Source organism: Phalacrocorax aristotelis, chromosome 24, assembly GCF_949628215.1.
Source record: "Phalacrocorax aristotelis chromosome 24, bGulAri2.1, whole genome shotgun sequence".
In the NCBI taxonomy this organism is placed as follows: domain Eukaryota; kingdom Metazoa; phylum Chordata; class Aves; order Suliformes; family Phalacrocoracidae; genus Phalacrocorax; species Phalacrocorax aristotelis.
Genome location: NC_134299.1, coordinates 7,069,078 through 7,092,648, shown reverse-complemented (window position 1 = coordinate 7,092,648; position 23,571 = coordinate 7,069,078). Strand labels below are relative to the sequence as shown.

Here is a 23,571-nt window from a genome sequence, read left to right as displayed (position 1 = left end):
TCGGTCTCAAGATTTATTCATCTGTCACGCTTCCACGTGCAGCTCTTTTCTAAAAAACACTGTACAAAGCATTAATATCTTAACAAAAACCAAAAAAACAGGAAAATACACCGAAGCCACACAAAGGGAGGCGACGCAAGCGCTACCACAGTTGGGGTTTTGTGGCTGAACTTCAGGGGGATCCTTGCCAGGACCTGCGGCCCCTCGGGGAGCCTCACGGCGCCGCGTTAGTCGGACTCGCTGTCGCTCTCCGCCTCCTTCACATCCACGCTGAACTTGTACTCCTGGTCGCAGCCCATGTAGGCGTCGCTCATGAAGTACAGCGTGTAGTTGTGCGTCCCCGTAGCTGGGGCCACGAAATCCAGCTTCACCTACGCGGTGAGGAAGAGGAGGGGGGTGTTGGGGGGGAGGGCGCGGAGGGGAGACCGGGCACCCATCCGGCTCGCCCAAACCGTGTCCACGTGGGTGCTGCCGCCCCCCTGCCCGGTCCCGCTCACCTTGGCTTTCTGCTGCAGCGTTAAACGCTTGATGGAGATGAGGCTGTTGGATTTGGAGTCGCCGATCACCACCCACCAACCCTCCTCGCGTTTCTGCCGGAGAGGTAAGAGTTAATGGGCTGGGGGCAGTAGGGGACAACCCCCCCACACACACTTTGGCACGTACCTGGGGAAAAGGGGAGCGATGACAGGCCCAGTGACCTCCTCTTCACGCTCCAGCTGCACCAGCACCACCACGGGCCCCCCGCTGCATGGAAAGAACCCACACCGAGGGTCATGGCGTGCCGTCGGCCCCAGCACGGCACCGAGGGGACCCCGCCACCGCTCCCCGCCTCACCTGCGGATGCTCTCCTTCTCCACCACCTCATAGGAGAGCTCGATGTTGGGGTAACGGTTACAGAACCGAGCAACGTCAGCGATCTGGGCATCCGAGAGCTGCAGCAGGGCGTTCCGGTCCTCGTCCTCCATCTCCATGATGTCGAAGACGCTCTCAACCCCCTGCAAGGAAGACGTTTTCAGCCCCGCGCTTACCCAGGGCTCCCTCGGTGGGCGAGGGCAGGACCACGGCGCTGCCCCCAGGCTTTACCTTGTCCGTGCAGCGCTTGATGTGCTCAGAGGTGAAGTGAGGCAGCTGCTTGAGGTAGGAATCCTTCGACCACATGGCCTGCGTCACCATCTGCGCCAGCTCCATGGCGGCCAGCGCCGGGCTGAGCCAGCCGTTGCTGGACAGCACGTCCACACAGGCCTGGATCAGCCGGATCGCCTGGACGCGAGGGGACAGGGACGGGTCAGAAGTGACAGAACACAGTGGCGCAGGCAAGGCGAGTGGGTTCCCACCCGCCCCCGGCGTACCTTGCTGAGGATTTCCTCGGTGTCCGACTGCAGCTCGGCGCTCAGCTGCATGCGCGACAAGTGAGCCTGCAGCAGGAGGTTGGTCTTGACGTGGGGATCGTTGAATTTGGGGTTGGTCAGCTTGTGGGGAACTTTTTGGGCCAGCTACGGGGAGAAATGATAAACCCATCAGTGCTTTAAGCCCTACAGAGCCGAAAACGCAGGCAGTTTCCTTCCCCGGACCCTGCAGGAAGCCTCCGGGCCCCGACCCGACACGCTGCCGCTCACCTGCCGCAGCAGGTTGTCCTCGTGGTGCCTGATGGGGATGTTCTCGTACTCGGCAGCGTTGGAGATTATTTCAATCAGGCCTCGCACCTTGGTCTTGGCGTTAAGGGACATGCTGAAGAGCTCTGGGTAGAGGGGTCAGGGAAAACCATACAGCATTGAACCCCATGCACATGAGGTGCCTCGAGGCAGACAACATGCAGCCTCGTGCTGAAGGAGAGTTTAACACCCCCGGCCACGCTCATGGCACCTTGTCTCCGCCACCCGCAGCACAGGGCGCGACGCAGGGGGCGCGGGAGCACGGGCAGACGCTTGCGTGCGGTACCTGTCCCTCGCGGAGCCCTTACCGATGGTGGTGTAGTTGATGTAGTAGTAGGCAGCGATCATCCCCAGGTTCAGAGGAGCCACGTCCATCTCGTCCTCGATGCTGATGCACTTGGACTGCTCCAGGTCACTGAGGGTCTGCTCCACCAGCTCAGAGAGGTGATCCGAGAGATGCCTGTGGGACACACCTGCGGGTACAGCAGCATCGCGTCAGGGCTCAGAAACTCCCCAGGACGCAGAAAAGCTGCTCTTGCGGAAGCACAGCCCCCAGGCAGAGCGTCCCCAACGTCCCCCAACCCTGTATCCCACAGCCCTCTCTGCCCACCTTGCAGGTTGTAGTAGTTTGGATTCTGCGTCATCCTGCGATACAGGAACGTCCAAGTGAGGTAGTCCACCGCATCCTGCTTGTTTTCGATGGTCTTGGTGACAATCTCGGCGTTGAAGTGATCGTGCATGCAGTGGTCCAAGTGCGACTCCACCGGCAGGGGCTCATAGAGGAATTTCTTGAAGAAATCCTACAGCGAGGCAGGAGTAGAGGGAAGGGGTAAATAAACCCCAGCACCTCCAAAGTCCTGGAGCACCTCCCAGGGCTCTGAGTGAGGGCTATACATCAGCCTGCCCAAAGCTGAGAGAAGAAACCCACGCCCCAGGCAGGAGAGAGACATTTGCAGGCCAGAAATGGCGCCCCACCTTCTTGGATCCCTGGCACATGATGACACAACGGCCCTCGTCGTCCTGCAGCGGGCGATTAGCGTGGCCCACCATCTGCAGCACGTCGTAGATGGGGTAATCCACGTACCTGGGACGGGGAGAGAGAGTTAACGAAGCATCATGGAGAACTCCCACCGCTCACCGGCGATGCCCAGCCTCTGCCTGGACAGGGATGGAGTCCTTTGGGATTAGGGCATCGTTCCCTCATGCTCAGCGCAGCCTGAACTAGCAGGACGGACACCGAGGAAAGCCGCAGCTGGTCTTGCCCCCAGTGCGACATACTCACGCGTGGATCTTGCCGTTGTAGTACTGCGTGTCCATGATGATCACTAGGTGAGCAGCGATGTTCATACCCCAGCAGAGGCTGCGGGAGGCAACCATCACCTGAACCGCACCTGGAAAGCGCACGGGGAGAGCGGTCAGCCCGCGGGCAGAGCGCCTCGGGGTCACAGAAATGGGGAAGAAAGATCTGGGGGTTCTGCGCTTGGGCAGACAGGTCTCGGCACACAGGGAGGCCAAGGAGAGACGGTGAAGTTTAAGATCGTGGCCCTTTTGGACCCGGGAGGTAGAGAAATGACACAAGGCTTGAGCAAGCCGTTATCTCCAGTCCAGAGACCACGGGAACTGCCAAGCTCCGGGGAAAATGGGTTACGAGTAGAAGCGCCGTGTCCTCATCCCACCACTCACCGGAGCTGAAAAGCTGCTCCACCACTCGCCGCTCCATGGTGGTCAGCCCCTCGTGCAGGTAGCCCACCCCGTTCACGAGTGTCTCCTTCAGAGTGTTGTCGTTCAGCTTGTCCAGGTACGGAACCAGATCCTTCTCTGCACAGTGCAGGAACCTGCCGGAGAGGGGGGAATAACGAGACACCTGCCAGGCCCAGCAAGCCTGTCCCTCCCTGATCACAGAATGCCCTGAGCAGGAAGGGACCCACAAGGACCATCGAGTCCAGCTCCTGTCCCTGCACAGGACACCCCAAATTCACACCGTGTCTCTGAGGGCCTTGTCCAAGCACTTGCTGAACATCACCAGGCTGGTGCCGTGATGCCTCCCTGGGGAGCCTGTTCCAGGGCTCCACCACCCTCGGGGGGAAGAACCTTCTCCTAATGCCCAGCCTAACCCTCCCCTGGCACATCTCCCTACCGTTCCCTCGGCCCCTGGCGTTGGTCACCAGAGAGCAGAGACCAGCCCTGCCCCTCCTCCTCCCCTCGGGAGGGAGCTGCAGAGCGCCATGAGGGCTGCCCTCGGCCTCCTCTGCTCCAGCTGAACAAACCCAGGGACTTCAGCCGCTCCTCGCACGGTTTCCCCTCTAAACCCTTCCCCAACTCCGCGGCCTCCTCTGGACACTCTCCAGTAGCTTTATACCCTCAATGTCCTGCGGCGCCCAACGCTGCCCACAGCACTCGAGGTGAGGCCGCCCCAGCGCGGGGCAGAGCGGGACAATCCCCCCCCTCGCCCGGCTGCGATGCAGGGCTCGATGCACCCCAGGGCACGGCTGGCCCTCTTGGCTGCCAGGGCACAATGTTGGCTCGTGTTCAACTTGCCGTCGGCCAGAGCTCCCAGGTCCCCCTGCAGAGCTGCTCCCCAGCCCCTTGCTCCCCAGGCTGGCTGTACAGCCAGGGCTGCCACGCCCCAGGGGAAAAAATCCCACACTCACCCTTGTTAGATGGCAGCAGATGCCCGAGTGACAACTAATGAGACCACTTCCTATCACTAGTTGTCCCTCAGCCCAGCAAAACAGCCCTAAATCTTGCCCCTGCCAGATTCAAGAGGAGGGACACAGGCCACAGCATCATTACCTTTGCCTCTGGACATCCGAGGCACACGTGGTGAGGATGTTGATGGCCGTGAGCCGCGTCTGCTTGCGGGACGGGACAAAGACGATGACCGGCTTTTTGGGCGAGTGCTTCATGATGGCATGGTAGACGGGCTTGGCCATGGAGAGCAGGCGAGTCTGCGTGTGGCTGATGTTGAAGCCCTGTGGGGGAAGAGGAGCAGGCAGTGACGCTGTCTGGAAACCAGGCAGACGGGAAAAGGAGATTGCGGGTTGCCCAAACCCTACCTGGATGTGCAGCTCCAGGGGCACGGGGCGGACGTTGGGGTGGAAGTTGAAGGTGGAGGTGGCACTGCAGCCCAGCCAGTGAGCCACGTCCTTGGCATTGGACAGGGACGAGCTGAGGGCCACGATGCGGATGGGCCGCTCGATTTGCGAGGAGATGTAGCGCATGCGGGAGCAGATGACCTCCAGCACCGGCTGCAGACAGGAGAGGGCAGGTTGCAGCAGGAACAGGAAGGGAGCGCCGAGCTCTCCCCACCGCAGCTGCCTCTCCTGGCTGAGCTCTGGCCAAGCACTCTCACCCACGGAGAGCCCAGGGGAAAACAACTCCTCAGCTTCCCAAAGGATACGGCCCTCCTATCCCAGCCCAACCTGCAGCTTGGGGAGACGCCCGGCAGGAAAAGCCGACCTCAGACCAGGTATTAGGAGGGAGCAACCACCCACCCCACCCCAGCTCTACACGCCCAACACGATGACGAGCATCACTCCCATGAGTAGCGCCCTCCTCCCCCTCCAGACGCACCCCATTTTCGCCCCCGATGAGATGCACTTCGTCCACAATGAAGAGGTTGACGTTCTGGACGTTCTTCCGCTGCTTCCAGCGCCGTGAAAGGATGTCCCATTTCTCAGGGGTGCTGATGATGATGTTCCCTTTGCCCAGCAGCTTCAGGTCAGTGCTGGTCTCCCCCGTCAGCAAGACCACCTTCTTGTTGAGACGCTCCTGGAACTTTTCATACCAGTCCAAGAAGACCTGCCAAAAACGCAAGGGATGATATTGTCAACCTCAAAGTAGAACAAATCCTACCAAACCCCTGGAGACGCGCACATGCACAGACCAACCCCGGCAGGTCGGCACTGGGGCTGGGCCTCTCTGCTCCCTCAGAGAGACCACAATTCGTCAAAAGGCTCTGGAGTCATCCTGAGGGATGTGACAGCAAAGAAGGGATGAGGAAAAGGGAAACAGGGGATGAGGAAAGAAATCTAAGCTGGGGTAAGGCTCCAGTTCTCCCCAGGACGCCGGGTTTACCTGCTCTGCCAGGGCCTCCATGGGGGTGATGTACACGCAGCGTCCCTCCGAGTTCTGGAGCAACATCCTCAGGATGGCAAATTCAGCACAAATAGTCTTTCCGCTTCCCGTGGGGGCCCCCACAAACACGTTGTCATCACTGTTATACACCGTGTTAAACACTGGTGACAGGTGGACAACACAAGAGAGCACTTCAGCAAAATCTCCATGGATTCCTATCAAAGCTCTAGATATGGGCAGGGGAACACAGCCCCAGCCCAGCCTGCGCATGGAGAAGCTACGGAAAGGAGGGGCTGTTTAAGAGCTTTAGCCCCAGATCCACAGAGCAAAACAGGCTCTAGCCTGTCACAGCAGCTCACAAGTATGAATTCCCTGCCCTGGCTAAGCTCAGGCAGAGACACACAACAGGGCAGCTTTGGTTCGCTCACAGCACCATCCCTACGAGCAGCACAGATGGAGGAGTTTGAGGCCAGCCGGCTCTGTGAACCTGCGCCGCAGCGTTAGCACAGACACGGCTTCCAGGAGCAAACCTGCTGCTGCCAGACAGCCCTGGGCTGGCTGCCTGATGTCCCTGAGGAATATATCAAAGATACTCTCACCCATGGAGAAAGATTTCAAGCCATCAAACCTCTAAGGCTCAGGGGAGGTAGAGAGTAGACTTTTTTTGCTACCGAAGTTCCTCAAAATACGTGAATAAACCCCACAAAACCAAGGCGACGGGACTGCGAACACCAAAAGAGCCAGGGCTCTCTGCTGAGGGGCAGTTTGGAGGCAGCGAGCAGAGGCAATACCCACCCTGGGTCTGGATAGGGTTGAAGAAAGGGAACTTGTCCTGGTAGAGGCTCTCAAAGGCGCTGTTTCGCAGAGCCGACACGGGCAGCGGCTGCAGATCCAGCAGCTCGGTCGGAGGAGGGTACTTCTCAGGGAGGATCAGGTGGCGGAAGGAGACGGGCAGCTGGGTCTCACAGGCTGTCAGACACACAAGAAAGCGTTTTCATCTCCAAAAGCACTCCAATGGTTTCCTCCCTGAGCTCCCTCTGCCAACAGGATGTCAGCAGTCCTTCACCCAGCACAGCACTAGAAGAGGTCCTGAACTCCCCCCTCAGACCCCGGGGAGAACTCATGCTGCACGACTGAGGTGCTCCTGGCAGGAGGAGACTTACAGAGCCAGCGGTCGGAGACCACCCGGATGAAGTACTGCGGGGGCAGTGGCTCAAACACGGGCACGAAGAAGGTGACGAGGTGCTCGTCCTGCGCGTACTTGGCTTTCAGCAGGAAGTACTCATGGTGTAGGATCACTTCGCTGTCCACGTCCTCCACCAGGATCCAGAAAGCTTCGGACGAACCGTGTACCTGAGCAAGGGCAGCTGTTACCTTCATATCAGAGTCCAGATCACCCAGATCCTTCCAGAACTCCAGGAGCTGAACGTCAGCCCTCCCACAGCAATCCTGCCCTAGAAGTGCTCTCCTTCCCCCAGCGTGGTGCTTAGCCTGGTGATATTTAGCTACACAGCTCACCTTTTCATCCCACTGGAAGTCGGGGGCAATGGTGAGCTCTACTTTCAGGGTGGAGCGGGTAATGGGCTGCAAGTGGACCGAGAGCTCCAGCTTTGGAAACAGATGAACGTATTTGTGGATTGTCTTGCCCATTTTGGGCATTCGGATCAGCTCCCCTGCAACAGAAAGGTACTGCTGTCAGGACAGACGGACAACAGGGTGACCAACAGCTCCCAAAACCGAGCAGTATTCAGTATGGGCAACCTGAGCAGCTGGAAGGTGCCAGGGCAAAGCTGCTGCCCTCCTCAGGCTGTACACCAGGACCCTCACCAGTTCTGCCCCTTCACTCAGAGAGGAACAAACCCCCAGTTTCTGGATCAGAACACGGCAGAGAACAAAGGCAGACACCGTACACTGCCACCCTGCCCGTGCCTCCGTACCTATTTCGTTGTGGTTCAAGTCATAGAGCCGTTCAAATGGGAAATTCTTCTTCTCGATTTTCTTCACCACTTCTTCAGGCAGTTTCTTGAACTGGCGCAAAGGGCACATGGACTGCCACCTGCGAGGACACCACGGGGTGAGATAAGCAAGGAAACAGAGACGGAGCCTTCAGAGCACCAAGGCTCCCCACGCTGCCGGAGACTGGTCTTCGGCCAGACACACACTCCTTCACGCCCTGACAGGCACGAGCGCTCTCCTTCCCGAACGCTGCAGACCTAGCCAGGCTACACTGAAGAGTCTCATCCCACACCAGAGACATCCAGCCTGCAATCAGAAAGTACCTCCGAGAGCTCACTTACATCCGTTTGTCAATCATCTTGCAGAGGTTGAGGGTCTTGTCGGTCAGCTGAGCCCAGCCGCGGTTCAGGACGATCTCGAAGATGGCGCGCATGAGCCGCCCAGCAGACTGGCGGAACAGAGAGCAGCTCTCAGAGCTTGGCTGCGAGCACCACATTTAGCTCTTCCTTCCTTTCTAACCATTTTCCTGCCCGGCCACAGGATAACAGAATGGTTTGGGTAGGAAGGGACCTTCATCTAGTCTGACACAACCCCCCCCACGGGCAGGGACATCTTTCACTACATCAGGTTCCTCTGAGCTGCGTCCAACCTGACTTCAAACACTTCCAGGGATGGGGCATCCGCAGCTTCTCTGGCCAACCTGTGCCAGTGTCTCACCACCCTCACTGTAAAACAAAATTCTTCCTTATATCCAACCTGAATCTACCGTCTTTCAGTTCAAAACCGTTATCCCTCGTCCTATCGCTAAAGGCCCTGGTAAAAAGTCTTTCCCCACCTTTCTTGTAAGCTTCACTTAAGCACTGAATTATACTTAAAGGTCCTTCATCCCAAACACCTACAGGTGGAGCGATTACTTGATTCCCAGCCTTGGGAGCTTGGCCTTTGTGGGAGAAGAATAAGGCTACACTGTAGTTCTCCTGCACTGAATTATTTTCATTACAAGGTGGAGACGCCAATGAAGATTTAATTCCCATCCTGACAAGGGTCACACCTTCTCACTGCTGACTCTGGTTATTTTCAAAGCCATTTATGATCACAAACTGAATTTCTGAGGTGCAAATAGTTGTCTGAGACTGAGACGTGGATGGACTGCACACGCCTAAACGGAAACAGAGAAGCCCCGGCTGTGTTTCCTCACTCACCTGGGTAACATATACCATGTCTGCCATGAGAGCAAATCCTTCCAGCTTCAGCTGGGAGATGAAGGCCTGGAGGAGCACGTTAATCTGGGGAAGCAGAACAGAGAGGCCCTCAGCACCCTCCACACCTGATCCCAGTGGGCTCTGAGGCATGGCAGGACAGAAGCGATTAGAGGGGAGTGACTGTCCCGCCCCGCAGGACAGCGTGCTCAACCGGAGACAAGAACGCCCACAGCTCTTCGAGCAACTCTGGCACAGTCCCGGGTGTCCCACAGAGGGAAGAGACCAGCAATCCCGCCCCAGGGAGGGACATTTACTATGACAGCTCTCTCCCAAGGATCGCTGCTCCCCTTGGGACAGGCAGGGAAGTCCCCTCGAGGGGGGCAGGCAGGGCTCACCTTGGCGCTGGGCTCCTCTATGCTCTCCTTCACCGGGATGGGAACTCGCTCCAGCAACTTTTGAAGCTCAAGCTTCTCCTCCTGCAGAAAACCCAAGGCAGGAGAGATGAGAACGGTCCCTTATAGGGCGAGCTCTGCATCTTCCCCTGCAGCATCCAGACCGATGCCTCGGGGCTGTCACACTCAGGGCAGGCGCCTGGCTCCATACCTCCCTCACAGTGATGTTCCTGAACTCCGAGGACAGCGAGAAGACCCGAAACAGCTCAATTTCACTCAGGGTGGGTTTCAGGAGCTGATTGTAAGTTTGCACCGTCTCGTTGGTGATGTAGTAGTGGCTAGCGATGCGGCCCAGCTCTGTCACCTGCCACAAGGACAACAGCCAGAGTGACACAGCAGGAAGACACCTGACTGCTCGTGGCACAGACAGAAGATGCTGAGGAGGAACTAGGCTGCAGCAGGGGAGGCATCTCCAGCCAAGCTAAGCATAAACACAGGCTACAAATCACGCAGGAGAGCTGCTTTACCTGGTACACAATTGCACACATCAGAGCCTCCCCTTTTCTCATCTCACTGCTTCTGAAGCAATGAAAATGCAACAGGAATGTGAATTTCCTTAAGAGGCAGCAGCAAACACACAACAGTGACAGACTGAGGGTCAGGTTTTACACCAGCACTCTCTGTGCTGGCAAACAGCACGACAGCTCTGAATTACACAGCGGCGTTCCCTGGGAACTGTATTTCATCAGCAAGATGCCTCTTTGCCTCCTTTCTCTCAGCTAGAGGATGCTCCTGTCCAGCCCTGCTTGGTCACAGTGCCTTTCCCATGTCCTGCCTCACCTGGAAGTTCCCCGTCTTCTTGTCGTACTTCACCAGGTTGTTCTTGTCCAACATGAGGGCTGCAGTGTGAACCAGGTCCAGGCGGCGCTGGTCCAGCAGCGGATCCCCCTTCAGATCGTCATGGGATATCCCGTAGAGAGTGGGGGAGCGCAGCATTCGTATGTACAGGTAGGTATAGCCCAGCCAGTTCACTGCATCCTGAGGAAACGCCAAGGCGCCGTAAGAGCCGACGGAGGTGCCTTAGGGCAAGCCAGGGCGACGTTCCGGCTCAGAGCCCAGAGCTCCCAGCACTAGCACAGGACACAGCGGGCCGAGCCCAGCCAAATCCTGCCGTGCCAATGTTAAACCAGAACTTGCAAGCCCAGCAGCGCCGTATGTAACTCTCCTCCAGAACCAGAGAATTATTATTAAGGGATTAAAAACCAAAAACACCCACCCTCCACATGCAGACTTTTCCCCAGCATCCTTCTCCACGTGGAGATCTCTGCTCTGAATTACAGAAACATCTACCCAACTCGCCTGACACACCAGCCAGCCTTACAGCCTGCCAGTTCTTGTGGCTGCCCTTCCACATCTCTTCAAAATTTGCTCCCTGGGCATCAAAGGTTGCAGGTTTCTTTGCTCCCATACAAGTGACAACATCTTTCCCCAACACGGATCACCCCTGGGCCCCTGCAGTTCCCCACCAACCCCCCCGGGTGCGAAGGGGGAAGGCAAAGATTCACACTCGCCTTTGCGTTCTGGACATTGCCGAGCACAGTCTCCGCATTTAGCATGTCCGGGAGCTTCGACACCATCTGACTTTCAATGGGGAGCTGCTGGTTGAGCAGGGAGAGGTAATACTGCAGCTCACCGTGGGACGTGATGAGGATCCCTTCTCCTTTGGTATCGTACTGAGGCCTCCCGGCACGCCCCAACATCTAGGGAATGAGAAAGTGAGGTCAGCGGAACAGAAAAGCTTCTAGCTTGGCAATTTCTCCTTGCTGCCGTGTCCTGGGGCTTTGCCGCCAGATTGCTCAGTCTGCTGTTACTTTTAGCTGGCAGGAGACACAGAGAACTCTCTCAGATGTGTCTGGGCAAGATACTGGGAGAGGAATCGTTTGTCCGCTCTCCCACGGATCTGTTTGTCCTCTGCCCTCACAGCAGGGCTGTTGCCAGAACAGCCAAGACAGTCTGACAGTAGAGAGCAGGGAGCAACTGCACCGAGGATACAAAAGCAGACCTCAAATACGCCTCAGCAGGAAAGGAAAAGCCCTGCCCCGGGTCCCGGCAGCACCTTTGTTTCCAGAACTTCACCTGCAGGATGTCCAGAGCACCCAGCTCGGTCCAGCGCCCCTTCTCGGGGCTGTACACCTGCGTCCCCTTGATGATGACGGTGTGAGCAGGCAGGTTCACACCCCAGGCCAGCGTGGCTGTGGAGACCAGCACCTGCAGGAGTGAAACAGCGATCAAAGCCAGGCAGAAGCCTCTTCCTAGGGAAAAAACGGGATCTAAAATGCTGGTCCTGACATTAGGAACATGCATAAAAGGGACAAAATCTGAGAACTGTGATTGTCTTGACAGCTCAGCAGAGGAAGGTCAGATAAACAGCAAGATCTTTGCCCACATTTCCCAGCTCACCGCATAACCCTGAGAAAATCCTTTGCCTTCCATTTATAACGCAGCCAGGAAATTGCTTGGATGGAGTTTTGCCAGAGGGGCAACTGTGGAGGAGACAGCCTGCTCTGGGACAGAACTCTAGCTTTGAGCGCTCAGCTAAGCCTAGTGGAGAAGTTTTTGCCTACTCTGCTCCTGGTCACGTGCTTTTAGTTTCTATAATTTACACAAAAATCAAGGCTGCCTTCATCGGGCAGCAGCTTCGGTAGAGTGCGACGGGGGTTGGTTACGCTTGATCCTCTTGGTTTTGCCCAAAGAGCTACTGGAAAACATGGCTCGAGCGTTACCCCAAACACAGGAACTCCTCCTGGGATGCGAGGCTCACCTGAATGTGCTTGTCGGCAAAGAGATCCTCCACCAGCGTGCGGTCCACTCGCGTCATCCCGGCGTGGTGAATGGCAAAGCCGTAAGGAAGGAGGTCCTTCAGCTCCAGGTTCTGCAGCGGAAACACAATCAGCTCTGGGTTTTCTGCCTGAGCCAAGTTCCACCAGGGAGAAAAGCAGCAACAGAAGGCGGCACATATCCTAGAGAAAAGGCTGCGAAACCGCACCAAACTGGCAGCGGCGCCTTTGCAGCTGCGCTCCTGCTGTTGCTAGGTCCGAACAGCCCCAGCTGGGCAGTTACCTTGCACTGCTCAGCTTCGGTCCTCAGGACCTCGGTGGAGGCTGAGCCCTCCCGCAGGAAGAGGCCCAGGGTGTCCTTCTCCAGGCACATGTCCCTGATGGCCCGGGCTGTCTTCCCGGTCTCCTTCCTGGAGTGAACGAACACCAGCACCTGTTAAACAAGCACACAGTGTCATTTCTGAGAGAGGAATCACCGCAGCTGCAGCTGGCAAAGATGCTTGACCCCGTGCTCCTGGTGTTCCGGGTGGGAAAAGATCTAGAATTAGTCCAGATGCCCTGCAAACCAGGCACAGAGCTCCGGATCTAACAGGACAGCATCACAGAAACTCCCTCATCCTAAAAGAACAGGTCATACGTTAATCAGGCAGCTGGCACAGAGAGAAAACCCGTGTTCCTTCCTCTCTCAGCTGCCATCAGCCACCCAAACCTACTCTCTTCTCCCCTGCAGCGCTTCTGCAGCGACAGCAACTCAAAAAAGCCTCGCCAGCAACAGGCAAGAACCAGGGTTAAGCGTATCAGGAATAATAAAATAAAGTATCAAACCTGGTTCTTTCCAGCATGCTCCATAATCTTCTCATAAACAATCTCGTTCATTATCTGGAAGCGTTTGATTGCTTTCTTCTCTGTAATGCCCACATACGTCTGCTCTAGGGGCACCGGTCGGAAGCTGCAAGGCAAAAAAAAAATCAAGTACTTAAAAGAGCAGAAGAACGGAGAAACCCTGATGCAAAGGCCCTGTCAAAAGGCACTCCGTATTTTGCGCTACCAAGTTCAACGTGCTTCCTTTGTGCCTCAATTTACTCAGATTTGATGGCTCCAGTTCTGCCCAGTTAGATTAAACAGTAGGGGACAGTAACACATATTCCTCTTCCCTGGAATCCATTTGCCATGCTCACACTCGGGGAGCAAAAATGGCATTTCAGGAACAACCAAAATCCTATTTTAGGCTTCCTTCAAACAGCTTCTGCAGCACACAGGTACAGCAGAGTTTATCCACCTTCTCTGAAGCACCCTCTTGCAAGTATGACAACGCAGGAACCCTGGCACAAATTTTGAGGCTGTATTTAACTGCTCTAGTTCTGAATGTGCATTTACCGGCACATCTAAGAGCAAATAAATGCACGTTGAGCATGGGCCGAAGGCCCAGTGACAGACAAACACCCAACTGCCTGCCACAGGAGGCAGGTCTTTCCCAGCTCTCAACAGCTACCCACCACGTGACTGTAAAGATCTCTCCCAGCTTTCCACAGTACCTGTTATCAAAGTAGAACAAGCCTTTGGCCGGGTCCACTCTCAGAAATGTAGCCACGTCCTCATAGTTGGGGAGGGTGGCGCTCAAGCCGACGAGCCTCACGTCCTCCTGAGTCATCTCGATGTTGCGGATGGCTCTGGCTACCAGGGACTCCAAGACGGGTCCTCGGTCATCGTGCAGTAGGTGTATCTCGTCCTGAAGAGTGGAAACAGGAACCGAGTTAACCCCGCTCCAAACCAACTCTATTTACGCATTTTTGGTTTAGTTTCTTGGCAGACCCGCCTCTGTGGACCGAGGCGCACTCATCCCGCAGCTCAAAGCCCGAGTCCCTCCAAAACCAAGCACCACGGACACCTTCAACCACTAACACACGTTTGGGAACCGCAATGCCAAAAGACCCCGCGCTGGTCCTGGTCACTGCCCCCCTCCTCCATGCCAGGGCTCTGCGGGCACCGGCGCTGCTCACCAGGATGACCAGCCGCACCAGCTGGGTATAGGTGCGTTCCCCTCCCTTGCGGGTGATGATGTCCCACTTCTCCGGGGTGCAGACGATGATCTGGGTAGCGCTGATTTCCTCCTTGCACAGCTGGTGATCCCCCGTCAGCTCAGCCACGTTGATGCCATAAGTTGCCAGGCGCTAGGAGGGAGCCCACAGGTGGTTAAGCCAGATAAACGCACGCTCCCCAGGGCGGCGTTAGAGCAGCGCAGCCCTGAGACGCTTCGCAGCTTCATACTTGTCCCACTACAGCGCTGGAAGAAATGCGTGGATTTCATAGCCCACGCTGACATCCAAAGCCTGTATCGACACACGCTCACGGCCCAGGCAACACGAACAGAGATTAAAGGCACAACCCAAACTCATCCTTCCCCCACAAGCTTCTGCCAGAGCTTATATTCTTCTGTAAGCGTAATAGACAGAAGACACCACAAGACCAAGGCCGAAGCTCTCCTTACCTTCCCGAAGCTGCCCACCATCTCCTGCACTAAGGACCTCATGGGCGCGATGTAGATAATCTTGAAATCGTCCACGTTGATGGTTCCGTCGATGTTAATGTGTTTTCCTATTTCTCGCAACATGCACATGAGCGCCACGTTCGTCTTCCCAGCGCCCTAGAACGCAAGCAGAACCAGGCCCATCAAATCCGTGCCCTCTCCAGGGTAAAGGCCTGCCGCAGCCGGCCTTTTCTGCCCAAGCAGATCATCCTTCTGGGCTCGCCGTCGCAGAGGACCCGGGTATCGGGATCCTTACCGTGGGAGCACACAGCAGCAGGTTCTCATCCGACTCCAGCGCAGCACGGTAGAGTTTGCTCTGAATACGGTTCAGTGTTTTAAACCCCTCGAATCCAGCCTGGGCATATTTGGGCAATTTTTCCACAGAAACCAATTGCTGAAAAGGGAACACACTGAGCTCAATGCCTTTGTTTCAGTACCTCGTAGGCTGCGGGGCATATGTGAGACCTCAGAGACGCCCTGGGGAGTAGCAGGGTCATGTTGTCTCCAGATGGCCAGAAGAGAAGCCCCGCGCCTGGGGATCGTGGAGCAGGTTAGGAAGAGATCAAATAAGGCTCATTAGCTGGCCTGTGCACGCCGACGAGTATAAATTATAGTTGGCTACGCCATCGGAAAAAGCAAATCCCCACCACGTTCTCACGACGGGACAGATCAGACCGCATTTCTGCTGCAGGCAATTTACCACAAGGCACGCCATGAGTCAGCCAGATCTCTGGCCCACGCTGCACATCACAGCAAGGAGGGAGCAAAAGCAGAGCCGAGGGCTCAGCAAAGCTGCTGAACGTGGCAGGGCAGCACCGAGACAGAAACCGCCAGTGCAGGATGCACACTCCAGAAGGGAGAAACTAGAAATCAGGAACCCTCTTCAACCACGTGAAATCTCTGAAGCTTGAAATAACAGTTCTTCAAGACATCTGAGAGGCCGTCACAGCCACAAAGTCTGTTGAGTCCCAGGAAGTATCTGTCACGCTATTAGCAACAACTCACAGAATCACAGAAATGTTTGGGTTGGAAGGGACCTTTAGAGGCCATCTAGTCCAACCCCCCTGCAGTGAGCAGGGACATCTTCAGCTAGACCAGGTTGGTCAGGGCCCCGTCCAGCCTGACCTCAGATGTCTCCAGGGATGGGGCATCTCACACCTCTCTGGGCAACCTGGGCCAGGGTTTCACCACCCTCAGTGTAACAAATTTCTTCCTTAGATCTAGTCTGAATCTACCCTCCTTTAGTTTAAAACCATCATCCCTTGTCCTATTGCTGCAGACCCTACAAAAAGACTGTCCCCATCTTTCTTTTCAGCCCCCTTCAAGCACAGGAAGGCCACAATAAGGTCTCCCCGCAGCCTCCCTTTCTCCAGCTGCACAACCCCAGCTCTCCCAGCCCGGCCTCGCAGCAGAGGGGCTCCAGCCCTCGGAGCATTTCTGTGCCCCCTCTGGCCCCGCTCCAACAGCCCCGTGTCTGTCCCGTGCTGAGGAGCCCCGAGCTGGAGGCGACGCTGCAGGGGGGTCTCACAGAGCGGAGCAGAGGGGCAGGATCCCCCCCCCTCGCCCCGCTGCCCGCGCTGCTGGGGATGCCACCCAGGGCACGGTTGGCTTCTGGGCTGCGAGCGCATGTTGCCGGCTCACGTCCAGCCTTTCGTCCCCCAGCACCCCGAGCCCTTCTCCGCAGGGCTGCTCTCAATCCCCCCATCCCCCAGCCTGTGCTGATACCGGGGGCTGCCCCTGACCCAGGGGCAGGACCTTGCACTTGGCCTTGTTGAGCCTCACGAGGTTCTCCCAGGCCCACCTCGAGCTTGTCCAGGTCTCTCTGGATGACATCCCATCCCTCGGGAGTGTCAACTGCCCCGCTCAGCTTGGGGTCACCTGCAAACTTGCTGAGGGGCCACTTGACCCCACTGTCACATTGATGAAGGTATGAAACAGCACTGGTCCCCGTATGGACCCCTGAGGGACACCAATCGTCACCAGTCTCCATCCGGACATTGAGCCATTGACCATGACCCTCTGGATGTGACCATCCAACCAGTTCCTCATCCACGAACAGGCCACCCATCAAATCCGTATCTCCCCAGTTTAGAGAAGGATGCTGTGGGGGGCCGCGTCAGAGGCCTTACAGAAGCACAGGGAGGTGACATCGGTCACCTGATGTCACTCAACACAGCCAGTGCTAAACAAGGGGGAACAAAGCAGGTCACCTACCTCTTCAGACCCAAAAGGCTTTGGCTTCAGGGCAGGCACGTGCACCTCCTCGTAGCCCTTGCGCTGTCTGCGGAAGGAGCCATCGGGGAGCTGGCATCGCTTGTTAGCCATGAAATGACTACCTTGAGCAAACACCAGATCCTCCAAGTCCAGCACCTGCCGGGGAGCCAGGGCCTGGAAAGAGCAACAGGAAAGGGGCAAGGATTAGAGAACTACCCTCTCCTGCCATTTTCACCCTGCGACCAAAGGAAGAACACCCGCACCCAATGGCAGGTGCCTCTTGAGCACGTCAGGGGCTTATTCTTGGTATCTTCCTGCCCACGCCACTTTGAGTACTCTTTTTGCACTTGCTGAGGGTGCTGGTCAGAAGCACTAGGAACAGATGACTTCAAAGACTTTTACCTCTCCTCCTTGGTCCAGATCCATGGTCTCCAAGTCAGTATCCATCCGGGACTGACGAACACGCTCCCGGCGAGAACGTTCCTCCTGCACACAGAGATGAGAATTCAGCCCCGGGGAAGAGCTGCCGAGCCTCCCTCCGGACTGCCAGGCTCTCCCATCACGCGCGCTTCGCACCCTGCGACTCTACACAACCACGAGCCACCACTTCTTTCGAGCACAGGCATTCACGCAGCCAAAGCCAGTAATTTCTGGCAGTAGAAACCAGTGCCCCCAAGGCCAGGATGTAAGCTTGCCTTCCAGGAGAGCGGGTGAAGGGTAGCAGGGAGGGAAGACACACAAACCTGCAGTGCCCCAGCAAAAGCCCATCCCGCTGCATGCCAGCGGTGCTCCCCAAACACAGAGACACCAAACTGGCCCCTCACATCAACCTGAGCAGGGCTTTTTTGAGCAACAAAGCAAGAATATGGCACTAATCCCCCCAAAAAACAACCCCCAAATCAGTCACAGAACTGCTATCATCCAAAGGCCGAGCAGAGCTAATCCTGCACGCCAGTGAACCTGTTGAGTATCAGATTCCAACCCCAGGTAGTTAGAGCTGACCAGAAGTGATATGGGTGTTTTATTGTGGTGAGCCTTGCAACAAGGAGGCCCAGAGGTGAAACGGTGCCGTTACAAGACAGTTAATACCAGCGTAAAAATGTGAAACTTGCAGATATTGACATTTCCCTGGAAAAGCAAACACGTGAGTGACTCAAAAATAAGATGTGGTAAATAGATCGTCCTCTCAGCTGAGTCTCAGCCATCACCTAAGCAACGTTTCCTATGGTTTCAAGATCCCAGCTGAGTCAGCAGGCTCCTCTCACAAACAGCAAATAAAACACGCAACCATGACCGCAGACGGCAGCAAGGATTCCTCCTCTCATCCTGCCTGACGTTCCCTCTAGCCTTACCCGGATGAGATCCTCCTTCTCTGTCTCGTGCAGCTGATACAAGAACTTCGACAGCTCGGGATCCGCTTCCATCTTCCCCATTATCCTTTCTTTTTCAGCTTCACTTTGTGCACTGGCCAGCAAAGTGCAGTACAGGACTGATGAAAGAAAATTAAGGGATGGCAGGCAGGGTTAAGGGTTGAACCAAAAGAAGGGAGCAAACAAGGGACTAAGCTTCACAAAGCAACACAGTTGACCACAGTTTGGCCATTAAAAAGCCTCAGGTTGGTGAGAATCACATCAGAACAGCAGGGAAAGAACGAGGTTAAAGGGAACGGCACTCACTCATCATCCGGTGCTGCCGCAGGACTTTAATGAAGTCAAAGGTGTTAAAGCCCAGGAGCAGAACAAGCTGGTTCTCACATTCCCGGTCATCGCTTGCAGTCTGGGAGGAGAAGAAACGAGGACCGACCGGTTACCGCTGTGCCCCACAGAACAAGAACCCCTGCTTCGCACAGAACAGAAATCACGTGGATCAACAGCAGCTACATGCAAGAGTAGGTACCTGACTCGGACCGCAGATAAAAACCCACCCTCCCCAACTCCTTCCCAGTGAGTCACCATGCCCAGCGTACACGTGCATCAGTACCAAAATGAGAGAGGAAACGGACCCAATTTACGATGATCTCCCTGCAAATGCTGACAAAAACCCAATCATCTTCCCCTTAGAAGATTTCTGTGACTTAAGACTAGGCCCAACCTAGTCCAGCACTCGTCTATCTTGTTGGCGAATATGGCACAGCCAAAATTTGAAGAGGTAACGAGTTGGTGGGGAAAATTCCCGTCTTCCAGACAGAGAGGGTACTCTGGGACTGCTGCAATCCTGCCGACCAGGTGGCCACTGACCTTCAAGATCTCCAGAACTTCATCCGCCTTCTTCTGGGAAACAATGGCATCATCGTAGAAGCGGCTCAGCTGCCGCTGAAGCCAAAAGGCATCGATGTCCCGAGGATGCAGATCCTTCTTCTTTGAACTCATCAGCTCACCCGACGCCACAAGCTTCAAAAAAACCCACAAAAACGTTATCTTCCTTCGAGAAGAATGCAGGCACGCGACCCTTGTGTCACGGAGCGAGCACCCAGGGCCTCCCTCTACCCTGGCCGAGCCGCAGAGACCCAGCAGCTGCCAGAGCTGTTAATTCCATTAACGTTCATCGTGGCCTCCATCAAACAGCTTCAAGGCTCCTCTCCACCCCCAAATGCCCTTATCTCCATCTGCAGACTGAGAGGGCCCCCAACCCTCCTCCGGGCGACCCCAAACCAGGTTTCACACGTTCCTCGGTGACTCACATTGGCTGAGAGGGTGCAACGGACAACGGCTTCATCTCCCTCCATGTCATCATCGGACGCCTCGTCACGCACTTCACCGTAGATGTCCTCGTCACCTTCCTGTTAAAAGACGAGTTCCAGTAAGAGGCTTTTGCAGACATCAAAGAGAAGCTTTTCCTCGACAGAAATTAATAAGCCGGCAACTCGTTCCTGAGGGGAAACGGCCTGGCTTGTGCTTTTAACAGCAACATAACGCTGCTGTTCAGGTAAAGGACCTCGTGATATGATTATTTCTTCTCTTTACAAAGGGATTCTGCCAGCAACTCCTCCAACAATCCCATATTTGTCTATATCTTTCTCTCAACCTCTTCCAAAAAACAATCCCAGGGAGTGTTTCTATGAAACGCTTCCAACCAGTGCATCTGAATGTCCTCTTCTTCCCCATCTGTCAAGTTTCCCCACGAGATCTAAATGTCACCATCTGCTTTCCGTCATGCTGACTCACGACGAGCCTTGGATTAGCAGGATAATCAACAAATCCTCCTCAAACCAGGAAGCAGCATCTAAAATAATCCAGCATCTCCTTCCTGGCAGAGACATCCCAGCCTGAGCCAATGCCCACTTTCCAACGCGACCCAGTAAAATGGGACAAATGGTACAAAACTGGCTGGACGGCACGGCCCAGGGTTGTGGTGATCAGAGCTAAACCCAGCTGGTGGCCGGTCACGAGCAGGGTTCCCCAGGGCTCACTGTTGGGGCCAGTTCTGTTTAAAACCGTTATCAATGATCTGGGCGAGGGGATCGAGGGCACCCTCAGAGAGTTTGCAGATGGCACCAAGTTGGGCGGGAGTGTCGATCTGCTGGAGGGCAGGAAGGCTCTGCAGAGGGGCCGGGACAGGCTGCATCGATGGGCCGAGGCCAGTTGTGTGAGGTTTAACAAGGCCAAGTGCTGGGTCCTGCCCTTGGGTCACACCAACCCCAGGCAATGCCCCAGGCCTGGGGCAGAGGGGCTGGGAAGTGCCCGGCGGAGAAGGCCCTGGGGGTGCTGGCTGACAGCCGGCTGGGCATGAGCCAGCAGCGCCCAGGTGGCCAAGGAGGCCACCAGCCCCTGGGCTTGTGTCAGCGCTGGTGTGGCCAGCAGGAGCCGGGCAGGGATGGGGCCCCTGTGCTCGGCCCTGGGGAGGCCCCACCTCGAATGCTGGGCTCAGGTTTGGGCCCCTTGGGACAAGAAGGGCCTGGAGGGGCTGGAGCGTGTCCAGAGAAGGGCAGCGGGGCTGGGGCAGGGTCTGGAGCACAAGTGTGCTGGGGGGCGGCTGAGGGGGCTGGGGGGGTTTAGCCTGGAGAAGAGGGGGCTGAGGGGAGCCCTTCTCGCTCTCTGCAGCTGCCTGAGAGGGGCTGGAGTGAGGGGGGGGCTGGTCTCTGCTCCCAAGTCACCAGCGACAGGACGAGAGGGAACGGCCTCAAGCTGCGTCAGGGGAGGTTTGGGTTGGAGATGAGGGAAATTGTCTTCCCTGCCAGAGCGGTCAGGCCCTGGCACAGGCTGCCCAGAGAGGTGGGGGAGTCACCGTCCCTGGGGGGGTTCAAACAATGTGTAGCCGTGGCACTTGGGGCCATGGTTTAGGAGGCCTGGGGGGGTTGGGTTGGGGGTTGGGCTTGATCTTAACGGTCTTTTTCGACCGTAGTGATTCTATAAGCACGATCACTGCAGAGTGGCTCAGTGCAAGGGGACAGGGCAGAGACTCCGCTGCCACCCTGCAGCCTCTCGTCTCGTACCTCCTCATCAGACTCGAACTGCACATTCACCCCATACGTCTCATCAATGTTGTCATCTGCAAGGGAGAGCGGAGTTAAGTCATCAGAAAAATCTGGGCACTGCATGCAAAGTTCACAGATCCACACACCCGCCCACACCTCTGCGCATCCAAGAGAAGAAAAGAATGTGGTTTGGGGGCTTGAAAACCATCCAAAATTTTTCTGGCATCTCTCGATGCAAATGCTAAGAGAGAATGCTGGGTTGAGCACCAGGAATGCCACTTTCTGCCAGCCCAACGCCTTTCCCATACCCATGTTCTGGATTTCCTTGTCTCCGCCATAATCCGTGATCTTCTTCCCCAGGTTCACCAGCACATGGTAGCGGGTATCATCGGTCTGTCCTAGCAGCAGATCAATCTCCTTCCGCCTCTCCTTATCGCGCAGCTTCTCGTTCTTCAGCACCGCCAGCACCTCATCGGCGGCTCCACAGAGGATGTCGCGCGGCTGCGGAAGGAATAACGCGTAGTACCGAGGAGAAATTTGCTACACGAAGGCTACAGTGTCGGTCCCTCCTGTTTCTGGACCCTTCTGGAGGCACCATCGCAACACCCCCGAGCCCAAAAGCCAGCACTGAGGGAGCGAAGCCACTGCATGGGATTACAAGGAAGGATTAAAACATCCAAGGGCCGGATATTACAGGCTGTGACTCCTCTGCTGGAGCAGGGGCAGCCGTCCCAAGGCATCCCCATCCTCACCTGGTCCCCAAGAGCTGCCTGAATGAAGCTCAGCAGCACCTCGTAGGTCTCACGGGTCTCCTTGGTTTTGGGTTTGTAGATGATGCCCACCATCTCATCGATGCCCTCGGAGAGCAGCGTGTAACCCTTCATCTTGTTGATGTCATGCCTGTCCTCGTCACGCTTCCTCCTCCTGCGAGGAGGGACAGGGAGGAGAGTGCCTGGGTCAGCCCTGCAGCAGAGCCCCACTCCTGCTATTTCAAGTAGAGCTAATCTCTTTTATTTGGAAAACAAAGGAGAGCAACACATATTTTTTCATTTTTCACTTTTAGTTCAGTGTCTTGACATGGAGCAAGCAACTGCAAAGAAAGAAAATGATGTCTCTGCGCCTTCCAAGGCGGTGGTTTTTAGCCTGTGGGCCTGTGCTGACACCACCAAAATATTTCCCACTACAAAATATTCCTGATTCAACCCTGTTGATACAACTAAAAACAAATCAAGGCTGCTTTATTTGAAGACAGAAATGAGAAATTACTCGCTCAGAGAGTTTTTCAGGCAAACAGAGCCAGGGCTGTGCACCCCCCAGGCTCTGTGCCCACACTCACTTTGCTCGTCTCTCCTCCTGCATCTGGGGTTTGGTTCTCTGGGCCTTGTCCCCCATGCGAGTCCCGTCCAGTTTGCCAACCAAGGACAGGACTTCCCCTGTCGGCTCATCGCGCCGGGTCCGGTCGATCAGCGAGCGGTCAGCTTGGAGAACGAGGTTGGAATTCTGGGAAAAGAAGCAACAGGAGCTGACAGGGGGCCGAGGGAGAGCTGACGGGGGTCCTGACAGGGGGGCTGAGGGGTGCCGGGGGGATCCTGCCATGAGGGCAGCCACACCGCACCCAGCACCCACCGCACATCCGCTACAGCAACACACACACAATTCCTTTTAATTTAACATAATAAATGTAATAATTTGATCTTCATTTAATATCTCCTGCATTGCTCGAGGCACAAATAATTGACATTTTAATTAGTCGGGGTGTTAATTAACCACACACACGCTAAGCTTGACTTTAGGCTTTAAGCCGGGCCTGAGCTGCTCAGCGCCACCCTGGGGCTCGTTCCAGACGGGCGAAGGGGCCCACTCCTCGCTCGGGCGCTCCGGTACCTCTCGGTGCCCGGGAAGTCCCGCTTTGAGGGAGGGAAATGGGGTGGAAAAAAAACGAAAAAGAGGAGTTTAGTCCCCAGAAACGCCGCCCCGCCCTGGCAAAGGCCCGTTACACCCAGGGCTCCTCAGGCCGGCCGCTGTCGCGAGGAGAACCGGGGCCGCCGCCGCCGCCGCCGCCGCCACCGCTCGGGGAGTGGGAGGGGTTGGGTTACCGGCACCGGAGACGGGACGCCGGGCACGGGGCCAGTGAGGCGGGGGAGGCCCAGGGACCCACGGGGCCGCACTCACCGCCTTGTACTCGTACTGCAGGCTCCGCGCAGTCACGTCCGCCATGGCACGGCCGGACTGGAGGCCGCGCCGCCTCCGCCGCGCACCGGAGCAGGCCGCGGGACGGCACTTCCGACGGAAGCGGAAGC

The 23,571-nt window shown here is 56.3% G+C and overlaps 1 protein-coding gene across 1 annotated transcript; it reads right to left on the bottom strand.

The window, feature by feature from the left end:
- Positions 1–23,571, bottom strand: SNRNP200 (small nuclear ribonucleoprotein U5 subunit 200). The gene is made up of 45 exons (XM_075117414.1): positions 23,444–23,571; positions 22,608–22,771; positions 22,024–22,195; positions 21,580–21,772; positions 21,290–21,345; positions 19,538–19,636; positions 19,095–19,247; positions 18,534–18,633; positions 18,210–18,346; positions 17,260–17,343; positions 16,858–17,031; positions 14,900–15,037; positions 14,605–14,760; positions 14,117–14,287; positions 13,652–13,845; positions 12,942–13,065; positions 12,400–12,549; positions 12,101–12,211; positions 11,416–11,547; positions 10,851–11,039; positions 10,120–10,317; positions 9,491–9,643; positions 9,283–9,363; positions 8,888–8,971; positions 8,027–8,133; positions 7,667–7,785; positions 7,248–7,402; positions 6,893–7,082; positions 6,525–6,698; positions 5,730–5,890; positions 5,226–5,453; positions 4,709–4,900; positions 4,446–4,624; positions 3,336–3,487; positions 2,935–3,043; positions 2,628–2,736; positions 2,263–2,452; positions 1,961–2,125; positions 1,617–1,738; positions 1,350–1,493; positions 1,084–1,260; positions 835–995; positions 666–744; positions 498–593; positions 1–371 (listed from the first exon to the last, which is right to left on the bottom strand). The coding sequence occupies exons 1-45, from the start codon at positions 23,486–23,488 to the stop codon at positions 228–230; spliced, it is 6,411 nt and encodes a 2,136-aa protein (XP_074973515.1). The 5' UTR covers positions 23,489–23,571; the 3' UTR covers positions 1–227.

Excerpts from the sequence above, each read along its gene's own strand:
- SNRNP200 (XM_075117414.1), bottom strand. The coding sequence starts at position 23,488 with ATGGCGGACGTGACTGCGCGGAGCCTGCAGTACGAGTACAAGGCG. Across the intron at positions 13,066-13,651 it reads TTGTTCTACTTTGATAACAG|CTTCCGACCGGTGCCCCTAG; the intron begins GTACTGTGGAAA and ends TTTGCCTTGCAG. Across the intron at positions 12,212-12,399 it reads CCGAAGCTGAGCAGTGCAAG|AACCTGGAGCTGAAGGACCT; the intron begins GTAACTGCCCAG and ends TTTCCGCTGCAG.